Source organism: Fusarium proliferatum (assembly GCF_900067095.1).
Source record: "Fusarium proliferatum ET1 genome assembly, contig: FPRO_scaffold003, whole genome shotgun sequence".
In the NCBI taxonomy this organism is placed as follows: Eukaryota; Fungi; Ascomycota; class Sordariomycetes; order Hypocreales; family Nectriaceae; genus Fusarium; species Fusarium proliferatum.
Window position 1 is genome coordinate 1,686,459 of NW_022194792.1, and position 16,420 is coordinate 1,702,878.

At 50.1% G+C, this 16,420-nt stretch overlaps 6 protein-coding genes across 6 annotated transcripts; 4 read left to right on the plus strand and 2 right to left on the minus strand.

Moving 5' to 3' along the window:
* Positions 1–32: 32 nt before the first annotated feature.
* Positions 33–566, minus strand: FPRO_06507 (uncharacterized protein; the record flags this gene model as incomplete). Its single annotated transcript, XM_031228571.1, has 1 exon — positions 33–566. One exon carries the CDS (start codon positions 564–566, stop codon positions 33–35), a length of 534 nt encoding a protein of 177 aa, XP_031078895.1.
* An 862-nt stretch (positions 567–1,428) lies between these two features.
* On the plus strand, positions 1,429–2,925 carry FPRO_06506 (uncharacterized protein; the record flags this gene model as incomplete). Its single annotated transcript, XM_031228573.1, has 1 exon — positions 1,429–2,925. The coding sequence occupies one exon, from the start codon at positions 1,429–1,431 to the stop codon at positions 2,923–2,925; it is 1,497 nt and encodes a 498-aa protein (XP_031078896.1).
* Positions 2,926–4,489: 1,564 nt separating this feature from the next.
* Positions 4,490–6,695, plus strand: FPRO_06505 (putative Modin; the record flags this gene model as incomplete). Its single annotated transcript, XM_031228574.1, has 2 exons — positions 4,490–5,552; positions 5,599–6,695. The coding sequence occupies 2 exons, from the start codon at positions 4,490–4,492 to the stop codon at positions 6,693–6,695; spliced, it is 2,160 nt and encodes a 719-aa protein (XP_031078897.1).
* A 2,388-nt stretch (positions 6,696–9,083) lies between these two features.
* FPRO_06504 (uncharacterized protein) lies at positions 9,084–12,307 on the plus strand (the record flags this gene model as incomplete). The annotated part of the gene is made up of 3 exons (XM_031228575.1): positions 9,084–9,428; positions 9,505–12,150; positions 12,200–12,307. The coding sequence occupies 3 exons, from the start codon at positions 9,084–9,086 to the stop codon at positions 12,305–12,307; spliced, it is 3,099 nt and encodes a 1,032-aa protein (XP_031078898.1).
* Positions 12,308–13,429: 1,122 nt separating this feature from the next.
* FPRO_06503 (uncharacterized protein) lies at positions 13,430–13,768 on the minus strand (the record flags this gene model as incomplete). Its single annotated transcript, XM_031228576.1, has 1 exon — positions 13,430–13,768. The coding sequence occupies one exon, from the start codon at positions 13,766–13,768 to the stop codon at positions 13,430–13,432; it is 339 nt and encodes a 112-aa protein (XP_031078899.1).
* A 158-nt stretch (positions 13,769–13,926) lies between these two features.
* On the plus strand, positions 13,927–16,341 carry FPRO_06502 (uncharacterized protein; the record flags this gene model as incomplete). The annotated part of the gene is made up of 1 exon (XM_031228577.1): positions 13,927–16,341. One exon carries the CDS (start codon positions 13,927–13,929, stop codon positions 16,339–16,341), a length of 2,415 nt encoding a protein of 804 aa, XP_031078900.1.
* Between the last annotated feature and the right edge of the window lie 79 nt (positions 16,342–16,420).

Sequence of the window (16,420 nt, forward strand, 5' to 3'; positions counted from 1 at the left end):
TACCCCCAGCCACAACGCATGGTACGACGCGCTCAATCAACACTCTTCTTTCCAGGCACACAAATGCGATCATTGATCTTGAGGGCCTCACAATTGAGGTCTGGATTCTTGTTCTTCAAGTCATCAACGCTCACTCCATTCTTGTTCGCAATCTCCCAGCATGTATCGCCCTTGTGAATCGCATACGCAACCGTGCCCTCAGGGCAGTCCGCTATGGGAATACGCTCATCTGGCGAAGAGCCCTTGTAGCCGAGGAACCAGAAGAGCAGGACGAGCGATAGGATGACGAGCATGAGAAAGTTGAGAAAGGGTTTCATCTCGGTGAACCACGACATCTTGGGCCGTTGCTGCTGGCTTGTCATGAGGAAGGTCTCGGTCTCTTGACCTTCAGGACGAGCTTCGCCGACCTTTGTGAGCTGGCCGTATTGATTGCCTGGCGCGCTCTCCCAGTAGCTGCCGTCGGCGTCGCGGAACGTGTAGACCTGAGTGTCAGCATCGTAGCCAACTCTCTGCATCCCCTCGGGAAGACGCTCCTCGTCGGTGTCGTAGCGAGAGAATCGAGACATTGTATTTGATGAGTATTGACTGGGATGGTACTTTGATGTGATTGATAAATAGAAGAAGAGGGAGAAAGATGGAACAGCTCAGGCTGCCTCCTTTGAAACATGGATATCACGTTCCCTCGCTTGTTCAGGGGACCGCGTCATGCCTTAGGTAAGCATCTGGCATAAGCTACCTAAGGTACCTATCTGAAGCCACCATCACCCAAGTCACCGAAAGCGGAATATTAGTAGACAGCAGGCTACATACATGAATTGCGAAAAGTATTATCGGTGTTGATTTAACGAGCATGGTGACTGCAGGTTTGAAAGGTTAGCTGTTACTATGCCAGTGACATGTTCACGTCAAGTCATATGATGAGGTTCGACGCATCCTGAAAGATGCGCACTGGGTGTCATGCCTTTCATAATAGATGGTATAAGTATTATCGCACTGTAATCTCATACTATGATAGAGAGAGAACAGTTCGCACAGACTCATGTATCATGACACTTTAACTTTAGTACGTTACAGTGGTCTATCGTCATGTCTCCTTCCAATAAGAACCTGCCACCTCCCTTGCCAGCTTACAGGCCTTCGCAATATCAAAAGCTGCACGGATCCATGAGGTAGGGACATACCTACCTAATATCTGAGATTGGAGGCGTACCTGCCATGAAACTGACGATATCGCAATGACTGGCTGCCCCCAAAGCAGTCACGGTGCCTCTTCTTCCATACGCAACCCAACAACCCAACAACTCATCATCAACACTGACAACACGTCGCCCGTCATCTTGAACTATCCCAAGTCATAAGCCACATCACACAGCTTCTTCAGACGTTTCTCAATCACCAATCACGTTATTCTCATCAAGAATTGTCATCATGAGCAACCCGCCTCAAACCCACGATCTGATGATCGTTTTCGACGTTGTAACAGGCGGGGCTGCCGGTGTCACGGAGTTGAAAAAGGCCATTACCGATATTATCAACTTCGTGTCTGTCGCTGACTGCTTTGACCGCCTTGGAGTCCTAGCCTATCGGAATTATGATTATGCTGATAAAAAAGTTATAGAATGGTCACGATGGTGCAGACCTTATTCTAGATCCAGCCCTCTAAGTGCAGACCAGCTACTCAAATTCGTTGAAGATTTAGAGATGCCGACTGTTGGCTCCGCGTCCAAATCAAATTGTGCTTGCAAAGCGGCCCTTGCCAACGTGTATCTGCAGATGAGAAGTAACGGCACTATCGTCCTTCTTTATGCCCATGCTCCTCCCATGCTGGGGCTGGAGGATATCAGTGGACCTTATTACAGAGCAGAGCAGGAGTTCCTCCCCAAAAAATATGGTCAACTAGGCGACTGTTTCAAGAATTGGATTAATTGTGCCAATAATCTCGCGGGCACTGCAAGGGTTTCGTCGGGTCTCAAGAAAGCTGTGGTGTTTTCTTTCACCCTTGGATCCGCTCACAACCTCAATGACGACACCAGCTATTGGAGCCCATATCTCTATCTGTCCGCCATGACACAAGGCAATCTCTTTCGTACGATATACAGCCGTAGAGTCATCTTTCGACTCACTATAGGCCTGCTTCTCTTTTGGATGCGGGCTGATGGGATTATCGACATACCAGAGTCCATCAGAATAAGCTACAAATTTGACCCAGACTTGCTCTCTACAGTTTCCGAAGCCAACTTGGCGACGCTCTGCGGCTCAAACTATAGCAACATCACCCCCACTAAGCCGACCATGCTACACAACGAAATCCCCCTTCTTCTACATGGCGATGTTAGTACCCATCAGAAGCAAGCCAACAAACTCACAAGCAGAAACGTGGCCAGAAATTACATCAATGGCACTGCAGCCTACAAAGACTTCATCGCAAAACATCTCAATCGAATTATCAAGACCAATGTATCGGGCATCGCTTTCCATCCCTTATACGGGCAGCTTTTTCGCACTGTCTGTGAAAAACAAACTGGCGACAAAGTAAAGACAGCCCTCTTGCAAGAGTTCAGAGCCCAGGTCAACCTGATTGCCGATGACAAAGACAAGAGGCAAACACAGAATTGGTTGGAAGAGTCGTATACCCTTTTCCATGAGATCAATGAGAAGATCTTAGCTCTTCCTGCACATCTCCAATTCCCACTTGTATATATTCCTCCTGATCAGGATGATTCTGGCCTTACTCGTACACAGCTACTCGTCATGTGGGAGTCGTGCGACATGGATACTTTGAAACCTTTAGGTGATATTCTAAGCCAGGTGCATTATGTCAAGGAGGAGAAGGATATGCCTGACAATAAGTCACGTTTGTGGCCTTGCCTGGCTCCTCGGATCCCTCTTGCACTAATGGGCAATAAGGACCCGGGCAAGTTCTAGAACTACTTGCTCCATGCCGTCATCCCTGGAACCCAACTTGATGACGGGCCAGCTTTTCTCCTTGCTGCATATACCATAGTCCTGGAGATACAACCATTACGGGATATGGCTAGTCGGCAGCTCATGATATTTCGTGACAAATGGAGGACTTTGAACGCCGAAACTTGGAGCTTTGGGTGTTTATCTCTCTTGCTCGACGCCGACCGGATTTTACGGGAAGGAAATCTGATCATGTTGACAGATGCAGACCGTGAACTCTTCCAGATGCGGGTGTTGTGCCCGCATTTATGATCGAAGGCTATCAATGATGGGAGGTATGATGCTGAGGTTATTGTTTTGACGGGGACGATAATATCGTGGCCTGGAGTAATCATGTTGCACCGAATCGGATGGGGAGAGTAACCGAGGCGTAAGGAGAAGCTGTAGGGTGGCTCCAATTCCACATGATACATATTTATTGACAGAGGGTTTTCAGACTTGCGAGCCCTACCAAGGGTTGGAATCAGTACAATAGACATTCAGCTAATGTATTGCATGTCCAGTCTTATCTGCTGTCTTATTGTCGGCTTTTGATGCCTTCTTTCACTCCTGAAACTTGAAGGAGGTGTTCCAACAACCGTGTGTTATTACGGAGTATACCCAATCGTTAGAATTAGCACCATTGCACCCGATACTTATGGCATCAGGACTATATCTCAGCTTCATAATCAAACGGCCATCATGAAGCGTTCATCTTTTCCCATTGCCACCTAATAATCCTTCTGATTGAGGCTGAGATGTTGATGCGAGCCGAGACGGGATTACTTTAGCGCCCGCTCCCCACAGTCAACCAACCATTCAGGGCGAAATCCGCTAAAGTTTAAGGCTATCAGCCGTAACGTCATGACGGGCCGCAACCTAACTCAATGGATGGAAACTAAGACCATGGCCTGGTGAGGTAAAATTCCAGTCAGATCTTCCCTTCTCGAGGTTTCACTTTAAAACCCAAGAAACATGCATAAATTCGCGGCAATATTCCATATTAAATCCGCTACCTAAACCCCTTTATCCAACGCTACTCGACCTCCTGAGTTGAGGCCTGCAGCGACCTTCGATGCGGCCATAGCCCCCAAACGTTTCCACTGCATCCACTCAATAAGCACTTGACCCAATTGAACCCTGGACTCTACAGCCCTGGCTGTCATCCCCTGTCCTTGTTAAGAAAGATGCGCGACTGCGAAGTTCAAACCAGGCTCTCCGCCTGTGGATTTGTCCAGCTTGTTCTCCTTTCAACATCTCTTCTGCCTTTTTCTACTTTGTGATGATGGCGACGCCTTGAACGACTAACTACGCCGGAATTGGTTTACGGCTGTGCGAGACGATTGCTTCATGTCGCGTTGACCTCCATCGAACTCAGGCTTCGAGTCCGTGACGAGCAGGGACAGTGTGCCCATAATTGATTGCTAGATTGTCCGGCACTTCACGACCCCGAGCAGCCGTTCTCCTACGTGGTACCAATCATCCTAGACCGGGACGAACGAACGAACGAACGAACTGGCCCAGAGAATATCGCAACCTCAAGACCATGGCTGAAGCGGACCCCGAAGTCGTGGTGGCCATCGTGGCTCTCCTCGTGTCTTTGGTTGCTCTGGCAGCTACCTTTATGCAGGTCATGCAACAATACTATGCCTCTGCCGCAGGATACGCTCAATGCAACGAGAAGGTCATGGGAAAATGGGCACTTACAAAAACTCGTCGCTTCTCCTGGGACGAGCTCCGTTTCGAGGTCGAGTTTGAGGCCCCTGTGATCTTCGTCTCGCCACCAGACAACCAACACGGCCCAATTCGCGGGGCAGAGATATACTTTCTAGACGGAAGTCCCGAGAGTCTCGAAAATACGTGGTCTGAGCTGGACATAAATCCCAGAGAGGAATATGCCAACAAGACGAAACGAGAGCGTATCCATACTGCTGATAATGAGCGAGCTTCGTGGACATTGCTTCTCAGCGCTGTGCAACGAATGGAGCATGAGTCGGAAAAGTGGCAGAAGAGCCAATATGAGGGCATGCATAAACAAGTTGGGCCTCCCAATGCGCAGTCACAGCACCACGATCTTCCCACCAACCCTCCCAGTCTATATGATGCACATACCATGACAGTAGCTCTTCAACGGAAACGTAAGAGCTGGGATACAATGCCTGCGACTGTTCTACGCCCCTACGCGACGACGACGATGTGCCATCTTATCGAGATGTTGGCGGCTTTGGGAATCTACTGGAAAGAATTCGACCGCAAGCGTGAGCGTTATCGTGCCGAAGGCAATGGTTTTATGGTTATTGGCGAAAAGGTCACTGATCTCGGATTGATGTTCACGTTCAGCATTTACGGGAGGAGTCGCTTCGAAGCAAATCGAGTGATTCCCGTTGACCAGGTGAAGGAGCTTTGTTTTGGCTATGTGTCGACTATTTACAGCGTGCTTTTGGATCAGCGACGCCTCCGGTTTCCTGAAGACGATCCAGAGAACTTGGCTTTCCTTCAACTGGCAACTCGTGAGGAGATTTCTCAGACCCTCATCCGAATTGGATGTAACAACAATGCTGTCCGTGCCTTCCAAGATGCTGGGAAGCATACGTCACATCTGTTTCCTGGTAGGTTTCTTTGCCTTGATGGAAACACATATACTGACAGTTTTAGTCTCCTTCGAAATTCTCGGTATGCTGAGTCGTACTTTTCACATCAAGAACAGCATGTTCACCCATATTCCCAATCCAACATCAGATCGTTGGGATAAGCAGTCGGTGTCATTAGTCAAAGTGATGGAAGCTTATGAGGACCTTGTTCCCATTTCACTGCCTGGAGCCCGTCGGAACCCTGTAATTATCGAGAAGATTAAGAAGCACGTCGACCAAATTTTGGCCTACAACAAGGACGAAAGCGTAACCGAGAAGATGTGCACCCTCAAGGCACTCCACGAAGCCATCGACGATTGCGATCAAATCTTGACAGCCAAGGAACCCAGCGGCACTGTTACCCCTTTCGCAGAGCAGTTGGGCATCAAGATTCATGAGTCCGAGGTACAGAAGAAGCGACGAGAAATGGTCCAGGATGTTTTGCGGTCACACATCCAAGAAGTTCTGCGTCTACTCAATGATGGGGAAGACCGATCATCTGATACACAATCTCTACACGCTGAATGGAGCCCGGCTACACCACACACACGACAGGATGGACAGCAGCCTAGAGTTGCGCCCATTGGATTCGAGGACATGCACGAAGCCAGTCCTGATGAGCGGCAGCACAAGTTTTTGGAAGTTTACTTTCACGTTATTCGTGAGAAGGTCATCCCTCGTGCTGCCCGTTCAACAGATCGCAGAACAAGCCTTGTTGGAGCTCCTGCAGGGTATGGTTTCCGTCGCGCAGGCACTGGTCGTACCCAAGCATCCAGCATGCGTGGCATTGAACGAGCGTCCTCGCCGCCTCCCCCAATGCCAGCCCCTCGTCTGCAAACCAGCGTGGAGAACATTCCTCTCGGTCCTATGGCCAACGGTCGTCCCTCCATGTCTAGCAGACCTGGCAGTGCTGTGAGTGAAGCGTATTCGTTAGCAAGCGAGCAACCCAGACCCAGACTAGAGGCCGCTTTGTATGAACAGGAGGTCTCGCATGATGATGTTTGGTGTACGCTGATTTTCCGCATGATATGCTGGTTAATGTTACACGACTTTAACAAGTTGGATGTGCAGTTGAGTAAAAGTGAGCTATTGGGAAGTCGTATGCCAGTTTACATATCATGATGCATTGGATGAGAGTCGATATTTGGACATGATTGGATGTTAGCGAGGGGTTTGGATTGATATCATGATAACGGCGTATCATGCGATATTGGGAATACCACAAAAAGCGAATGTCAGCATTATTTGGTTAGCACATCAATTTAGAATGGATCACAATACACTCATCACGGAGCAAGTGACCCCTGAGTCAACTAAAAACTCACCGTCTGTTTCAATACATGATCCAACATTCCTCAACCGCATCATGATGACCCAGCTCTAGAATCGGCGAAACGCCCAACAATACCCTGATCAGAACACCCCCGCATCCAGTGTCGGGACTCGTCCGGTACAGGAAATCCGGAAAAGCCGAGGGGATGCCTTGATTGGTAGGCTGACTAAGTCGGAACCGGAGAGCACGTGAGGTTCGATCGGAGTGAGATTTTTACAGTAAGCCGTGTGGCGAGGACTCCGGCGGTGACCATGGATAAGGATTGGATGGCCGGGAATGGAGTCGGCGAATGGTGGATTATGATTTATCACGGAAACAGAGTTAGGAGAAGGTTTATTGTGAATAGATTCAAAAAGGGATGGGATATAAACAGGGGGCGTCAGGTCCTCCGTCAGCTGAAAAATATGATCGAGTATCCAGAGTACCTGGAGAAAAGGAGTTGCTGCTACTCCGTACTGCACATTATCTCCTATTTTATTGGACTGCTCCCTTGGATACATCTTGATCCCATTCGGTCTATCCCTTGAGGGAGATAAGCATAACAATAGAAGCTGGAGTAGAATCCAATACAAACGCGATTCATTGTTTCGTGTAATCGATCTATTCCCATAGACGCCTCAATGTTCCAGTCTAATTGTCAAACCCTCCGGGTTCCAACACAGACGTGGAGATATCACGTGGGGTTGCAACAGGCAACCTGGGCTGAATGCCATCAAGGGCCTTGATTTCCAACACGGAGGATTCAGTGGAACTTGCTAGTCTAGAGCTCGATTTGGACCGCCGTAATCCTGTTGCGAATCGACCAAGGCGTCGGTGAAATTAAGTTTCAGGGCTGACTAACTCTCGAAACCTGTCCTGGGTCTCCGTTGTCTTGAATTCATTCCAGCATCCGTCGCGTCGCCGGAGCCGTGGTTCGGCCGTAACCGTACTTGTCGTAGAGCCAGGTTCGTTCCGTTGTTTGACCAAGGCAACGCACGCTTCGAATAGCGTCTCGCTAGACCGGGGCGATGCACAATCACCAACAGAACAGACGGCGGTCCTTTCCTAGTTCCCTACCTCTTTTGAACTCCGTCTGCTGCTGTGATGAGGTTGCAACGACGTGCATAAAAGTACCCTTTCTCACGATCACCTCCAAAGTCGTATTGGACTCGTGCGGAGAGGTACTTTAACTCGTCCAGTGTCATGTTCCCCTTCCCCAAGGACGGCCACATTCTCACCCAATCATGGCCGCTGTGACACTGGCTAGACCCTGTCCAAGTCTTAGGAAAGCACGCAGGGCCAACCAGTCTACATCTACGCTATTCCCCAATGGGACTAGCCGTGAAAATGGCGAGTCCACATCCACCTTGGCCCGAGAACCAGAGACCAACAACTCCTCCGTCACATCAGCCTGCACCACATCTTCTCTCTCACCAAAGCCTCGTCAGCAAAACGAAGCCCTTTCCCCCCGAGTCACAGAAGGGCTAGAGACACAGAATTATACAGGCGACGGCTTCTTTTTTGTTTCCTTTTGCCCCTTGTTACTTCGTGTCTCGTTTTTCTTCTTAATTATACTCGTTTTCTCTTCACCCTCCTCGCCACACTCCCTTGTACACTCCCCTTGCCTCCCCAGCCTCAAGTGCACGCGTGCTCGCTCAGTCAGATAGCCTTACGACCCTTCGTTCCGCCGCCCTGGCTTCCGCGTCTCCATCGCCTTCGATCTCCTGTGTTTCGACCGTGTTGTCCCCTTTCCGGTCTCGGGCCTGAGGTTAGCCTCATATCGAAAGCCATTCGCGTCCGTGGTCGATATCCGTCCTCTTGTCGACATATCTCAACAACGACCACATTGTCGCAGAAGTTGCCGGCACCAGTGGTCTTCCCATCCGATCGAGGTCAGAGAGTTTGATGCCAGTGGAGTAAAAGCTCGAAATCACCGAACCCTAGAACTGGCCGTTAGACAACCAACCTTAAGTTCCGCTGAAGCATCTGCATGTTCGGCACAAACACACTCTATCCTCTTTCGCGTTTCTTGTTCCCCGCGCAACTTAGCTGTTCCAACAGCACGTCTCTGATACTACGGCCTTTGGAGCTCCGCAACCAGTCTTGATACTGATCCCATCAAGACTGCTAATTCGGAACTCGTCCCTAGCCTTACATTTGACGGATGAACACGAACACACACAAACACCGACCGCATCATGACACCATCTCCCGCAACTAGCCAGGCTCTTGAGCCTCGTCACTCCAAACCTTCCCAAACAGTATCCGTCAACATCTCCGAGGGGACCCAGAACCGCTCCCGCCGCTTCCAGCTCGAGGTGAGCGAGTGTGTCGAGACTAAGACTGTTACGACCACTACTCGTCTCACGCGAAAGTTCCCTCAGGTCTTCGTTCGGGACCCTGTACCTCTGGAGAACCTAGACACAAAAGAGTATCCTCTTGCTATGAAGCCTACTCCCCCAGAACTGATCAGGTTCTCGTATAACATGCCAGGTGCTATTGAAACTGACGATGAAGTTGAAGATGAACCCATAGACCACCAGGTTAGTTTTTACGTTGTGCTCCGTCCTTGCTGTCTACAACTGCCATGAAGAACAGACCATGCTGACATATACACAGTTATCCTGCAATTCTCGTTCTACCCCCACTCAGCTCAAATCTGAGTCCCCTCAAGAATCCAACCTCGTTCGGATACCCAAGCATCGATCACAATCTCCTTCAGAAGGATATCCTCGCCGTTCCCGCGCTTCTAGAGCTACCACTATAGATTCCCCCGAATCGTCAGCACCCACTTCGAACCCTCGACGACCTGGTCGCTCCATTCCCCTGAACGCCGTATCGGATAAACTTCGTCGCTCCATTGCCCATAATTCGAATCGACAAGGGGAAAGGTCATCCAGACCTTCCGGAGGCTTCCTTGCTACTCCCGATACTTCGGAAGTCGTTGGTGCGGTTGAAAGATTAGCTCGCCGACGCTCTTCACATCATGAACGAAACCAATCACCCGAAGAATCTTCCTCGGCTGTCAGCCCCCAATACGAAGCCACCAGCCCTGTGGAGAGTGATTCACATACTGTCTTTAGCAGCAATGTTGCTACTCCACCTATTACTGATGCTGACGCAGAACCATTCGCTGATGCTGATGGATCTTTACAACAACCTATCCGTCCCTTTAATCCCCGTCCCAGTATCGATGTCGTTGCCGCCCAAGATGCTAGTCTTCCTAGTCCCAGACTGTCGCCTACCTTGGCAGCCGCTCAGCTACATACTGCCGATGACGAGGATGAGACACGACCTAGCTTCCAGTCCTCGAACCTTGATCCCTCAAGGTGGCTTGATGAATCACAGTCTATGGAAGATGATTCCTTGACTGCTCTCGTTCGTACCGGCCATTCCCAGGACGATTATGCCCTTGCTCGCACTGATGGTGCTCCTCAAGGTGTTGATTCACTTCAAGTTGTCGACACACAGACACTTCTTGAGGCATTCGACTCCATGAAAACCGAAATGAAGACATTCATGATGTACCAGTTCCTTCGCCGGTGTCCTCGTCCTACCCTCCGCGTTGTGGCCAACGCTGTGAATCCAGCACTCAAATGTGATTTCCTACGACAGTTACCCCTGGAACTTGGATATTCTGTTTTGTCTCATCTCGACCACCGAGACCTTTGTCGGGCTGCTCAAGTCTCAAAGCACTGGCGAAACATTGTTGATCGTAATGAAACAGGGTGGAAGGAACTGTTTGACCGAGATGGCTACACCCTCCCACCTGGAGAACTCCAGAAGGCCATTATACAAGGTTGGGGCTGGCAAGATCCTGTTGGCGCAAGTGGATACGAAAAGGATTTGAGCATGCGAACCCGGTTGACTTCAACTGAGCACGAGCTTACCCGGACTCTTCGACAAGAGACAGCCTCCAAATCTCGGGCTTCCAAGCGCAAGCGAGCGATCAACACTTATTCGGCCGAGCGATCTAAGCGACGTGCCAGTGCACAAGAAGCCGTGGCTCGTGAAGAGAACAAGTCGCAGCCCGAGGCCCGTCAACACAAGTCGGAAGGACCACTGTCTGCCGCAAATGCTGCCGCTACAGCTGTCCCTGATCCCCAACTTGGACTGCCTAGCCTTCGCGAGCTACATCTATACAAGTCGCTTTACCGCCGTCATCACATGATCCGTAAGAGTTGGACCAGCGGCGAGGTTAAACCTGGCCACGTCGCGTTTGCAGCTCATCCTCGTCACGTTATTACGTGTCTCCAGTTTGACGAAGACAAGATCATTACAGGTAGCGACGATACGCTCATCCACATCTACGATACCAAGACGGGCAAGCTCCGCAAGAAGCTTGAAGGTCATGAAGGTGGTGTCTGGGCACTACAGTATGAAGGCAACATGCTGGTGTCTGGCTCTACTGACAGATCGGTTCGCGTCTGGGATATCGAACGTGGCCTTTGCCAGCAGGTGTTCTACGGACATACTAGTACTGTCCGTTGCCTGCAAATCCTGATGCCCACCGAGACAGGGAGAGATTCTAGTGGACAGGCCATCATGCAGCCCGAGAAGCCTCTTATCATCACCGGCTCCAGGGACAGTCAGCTCAGGGTCTGGCGACTTCCTGAGGTTGGATCCCGCCGATATATCCAGACTGGCCCCCCAGCTCATGAGTCCGACTGCCCTTACTTCATTCGAGTGTTGGCCGGACACACGCACTCTGTCCGCGCCATTTCCGCTCATGGTGACACCCTCGTCAGTGGATCTTATGACAGCACTGTCCGGGTTTGGCGTATCAGCACCGGTGAGGCCCTCCATGTGCTCCACGGCCACTCTCAGAAAGTTTACTCAGTCGTCCTCGACCACGAACGCAATCGTTGTATCTCGGGCTCAATGGATTCGCTGGTCAAGATCTGGGATCTTGCAACTGGCGCATGTCTGTACACTCTCGAGGGACATAGTTTGCTTGTCGGTTTGTTAGACCTTCGCGATGAGCGACTGGTGTCGGCTGCGGCCGACTCGACTCTTCGTATCTGGGATCCAGAAAATGGCAAATGCCGCAATACTCTCATGGCACATACTGGGGCTATTACCTGTTTCCAGCACGATGGACGGAAAGTTATTAGTGGCAGTGAGAAGACGGTCAAGATGTGGGATGTCCGAACTGGCGAATGCGTTCAGGACTTGTTGAGCGATCTCAGCGGTGTCTGGCAGGTCAAATTTGACGATCGCCGATGCGTGGCTGCCGTCCAGCGCGATTCACTCACCTACGTCGAGGTACGTTCCAGCGCAGATAATGAGAGTAACAAGTACTAACATGATGCAGATTCTCGACTTTGGAGCTGTTCGAGACGGCAAGCCACCAGAGGAACTTGGCAAGCGTATCCTTCTCAACGAGCCCGAGGTTCGAGCAATGATTGAGGAAGAAGCTTAATACATCACATTATGGATGAATGGACGACGGACTACGCATTCAGGCAATATGTTTTTTTTATTCGCAACGGGTTGTTCTACAGATGGGCAACCGATGAAACAACGGCGTTGAGGTATCGTACATTTACGCATAAACAACACACATAGTTACGAAATACCAGCATGAACCGGGCGGGCGGGCGTTTGTTGCTATTGGGATGGATGGATGCATATACCTATTATTCTTTATTCAGAAGTTTGATACATGTCATGGAGGCTCAGGGCAGACAGAGGTTCAACCTTTTGTCTCGCGATGAGCTGAAAGATATATGAAAAGCCAGGCTTAGGGGGTCAGCATGCGGTTATAGGAGTTAATGAATTTGGTACACGTTATCGAGTCTCAGTTCGTGATGTTTATGAACGTGGGCTCGTAGATTCCGCGTTGCGGTCGTGTTCCGCTGATTGTGATACAGGCTACAAAGGATCCTGGTCGTTTGAGGGTCGAGGAATGATGATCGAAGGATTTCTGGGTCAAGTAGTGGAGATGGACTGATCGTAAGCGTACACGGACAATTACACATTTCGCAGTTTTTAACATGAAGAGCCGGGCAGTATAAAAAAGCTGCTTTTATGGCTGCTGCTGATTTGGCAATAATTGGCTAGACCGTTTGTTTCGTCAAGTTTGGAAATAAGCTTGTTCGTTGAACCGTTGATAACTTTAAAGCCCAGTCTCGATGATACCGAGCTGAAAGCAAGGGTCTCGTCCGTAGTCCAGGCTGACTTGCTTATGATCCTTGTTTGTGGGTTACAATAAAAAAAGCGCATCTGATATGATCAGATCTGGAGACAGTGCCCCGCGAAGTAAGGAGCCTGGGAGCTTAGGGAGGCATCATAGGCAACGAAGAAGACTAAAATACCTAAACCTAAATCCATCAAGTCCATACTAAGTTTACCCAAGTCTTTTGTCACTCAGGACAACGGTCCTAAGTCTTCTTTCCTCACCTTGGGAGCCCGGGGGAGGCATCATATTGCCTCATCTGGTCAGATCAGCGCAGGGCGTGTTCGGGTATTATTGTAACCCATCTACATCTGACGTGGGGAAGGTATTTAGGCAGTCAGGGCCCCTCATTCCTTGAGCATTGTGTTACTCAAGGACAAAGAAGTGATACAATGGCTTGGTTAAAGGACTTTGTTGGTAAAGTGGGAGAGGAGTATAAGAAACAGGTTCAGTTACAGCAGCAGCAAAGTCAGAGAGAGTCGGGGTATCATGGACCAGGAACGAATCAAGGATACCAACAGGGCGAATATCAGAGGGGTTCACCTTCGGGATGGCAACAGCAGTATCAACAGCCTCAGACTCAGTACAAGCCTCAATCACCGCAATATGGACAACCTCAAACACCAGAGTATCAACCTCAGCAGCAACAATATCCGCCTCCACCATCACCGTACCGTCCACCAAGCGCTCAACCCTCTCAGGCATCTTCACAGCCTCACATCACGCCGCCAGCAACACAACCAGCTCCGCAAACTTATCCTCAAAATCCACATCCCCCCCATGCACATACCCAACAGCTCGAAACACAATGGCGCGAAGCAGAGCGTCTCGCAGCGCACTACAAAGCACAGTATGAAGCTCAAATGAAGAAAGCTACAGAAGATCTCGCCAACATGAGGATCGAACAAGAGAAGCAGGCCCAGGAGCTAGACAGGTTGAGAGCTGAAGAGGCTAAGAACTATCAACTTGCGGAGGAGGAGCTGGTGAGAGAACAGCAGAGATTGTATGATGAGATACAGAAGCAGAGACAAGAGGTGGATAGACCACCGTTGCCACCGAGGATTAATACGGACGTGGAGGATGCTGCACCGCCTTTACCGAGGAGGCCTGTTTCTGCAGCTGGGACTGTGAGTCCTGCACAAAGACCACTATTGTATACAGCTCCGCCAGCTCAGAACTCGTATCTTTCGCCACAGAGCCACAAACAAGTGCCTTCTAGTCCTTTGCAAGGCTATATACCACCCCCTCCACCCGGGCCTCCTCCTGCTCAGGCTACGACCCCAGTCCAACCGCAGTCTGACCAACATGTGTCGCCTGCAGTTGTGTCTCCTGGCCATACTTCGCAGCAGACACCATACTATCCTCCACCACCACAGAGCTCTCAAGCACAGCCTTCTCCGAGAATTCAAGAGCAGGCAAGTCAACGGAACTCGTATCACGCACCAGTTCCAGTAAGTCCTCAACAGCAACAAGCAAGCACTCCATCTTATCCACCACCTCCATCTGTTCAAAGTCCACCTCAACGACAACCTATCGTTCAGTCCAGGCCCGTCTCTGCGCCGAAGCCTCCTCGCGTCAAAACCCCTGAGCCAGCACAGCTGCATGATTGCGGTGCAAAAGCAGGTCTTGAATGCTCAGGCTCACTAACATCTTTCCCCCAACACTGGTTCTACCACGCTGCTGTACCGGAGTTCGTCATTTGTGCTCGCTGCTATGTAGACCTTATCTACGACACCAAATTCAGGGACTCGTTCCGAAAGGTCTTCTACGACGATGGACATAAGCGCAGATGTCGATTTAACATCAGGCGGATCAAAGATACATTACTCCCCGAAGCCGTTGAGTCTGGTAGTCTTGACAAGCTTGTTGAGTTTATGAAGAGGCGAATTATCATCAAAGACTGCAGGGAACAAAATATCACCGAGGGAGAGTCGTGGTACAAAGCAGCTGATATTCCAAACGGGACAATTTGTAAGGCTTGCTTCGAGGACGGTCTCATAACTTCGTCGTTTGCCAAGTATTATCAGCTCTTACCCAATGAAGGTGGTGCTTATTGTGATCTAAGCGTATGGTTCCTCAAACGCAAGTTCATGGACTATGCGAAAGAGAACAAATGGGCTCAATTCTGTCAAGAGTTCAACCAGCGCGCACAAATACCGGAATGTCCCAAGATCGACACGATCAACGCCAATGAGCGCGCATGGTACAAGCCTATAAATGGGCCGAGGGACCTTCAAGCTTGTGCAGCGTGTTATCACGACTACTTCTATGCTTCTGAGGATCAGGATAATTGGCGGCAGGTTGCTGGAGGAAACTTCCAGACCAGATGTATTCTTGGGCAGCTGAACCACATCATTCCAATGCATCAGGCACTGGATGATGAGGATAGAAGTCTCTTTTGGAATGCAGCGTGGGAAATGGACAAGTACCCTGTTTGCAACAGGGAGGGAACGGAAGGAAGCTCGTGGTATACACCTATCAACGATCCTCCCGGCTGGGGAATATGCGCGGCGTGCTATGAGGGCATCATCAAACCAATTGGAGGGGCACGATGGTTCATGAAAGACAACAGCACCAAGCCAGACGAATTGTACCTCTGCGGCTTCAGCTTGGGTCATCCACGAGCAGTTCAGGCTCTCGAGGCATATGTTAGCGCACGAAATTGGGGAGACAGCAAGCTCTTTCTTGACTGGACTGCACAATGGGGCCATGTGCAACAATGTCCAAGGAAGAACTTTAGCAAGAATAGACGATGGTGGGGATGGGGAGTCTTGGCTATCTGTGAAGATTGCTATGCTTCCTTTGCAAAGGGAACAGCACTCGAGCCTCGATTTGCACTCACTGGCGTGAGAGAGCCAGAAAAGGAGCGTATGTGCGATATCTACTCACCGCGCATGAGAGGTCTTTACGCCGAGGCCTGCAGAACTGGGGATCTAGAAGGTCTCTTGGCAGTTGGAGAGCAAAGACATGTCGTTTACACGCAGACAATCATGCAATGCGAACAGATCCTCAATCAGCAAAAGATAGCAGCCATGCAGGCGCAGATGTTGGGCACACAGGGTACGTTTTATAAGAGCATGGGATGGGCTCAAGATGCCACAATGGGACATAGCTATACTGTTGGAAACTCGTATGCTGGGTATGGCCATGCAAATGAATGGGTCATGCAGGGGTATTCGTACGATAGACAGTCGAGAGAGGCTGCGGCGGAGGTCATGAGCGGAGGGCCTCTTATGAGGATACAGATGCTTGAGGCGAGATGGAGGGAGGTCGAGTAAATAGTTTATGTATGACAATGCTCTCAGCAACTTTAATAGTCAACTTACACAAACATCAATGTCAAATTCTGGTTCATAA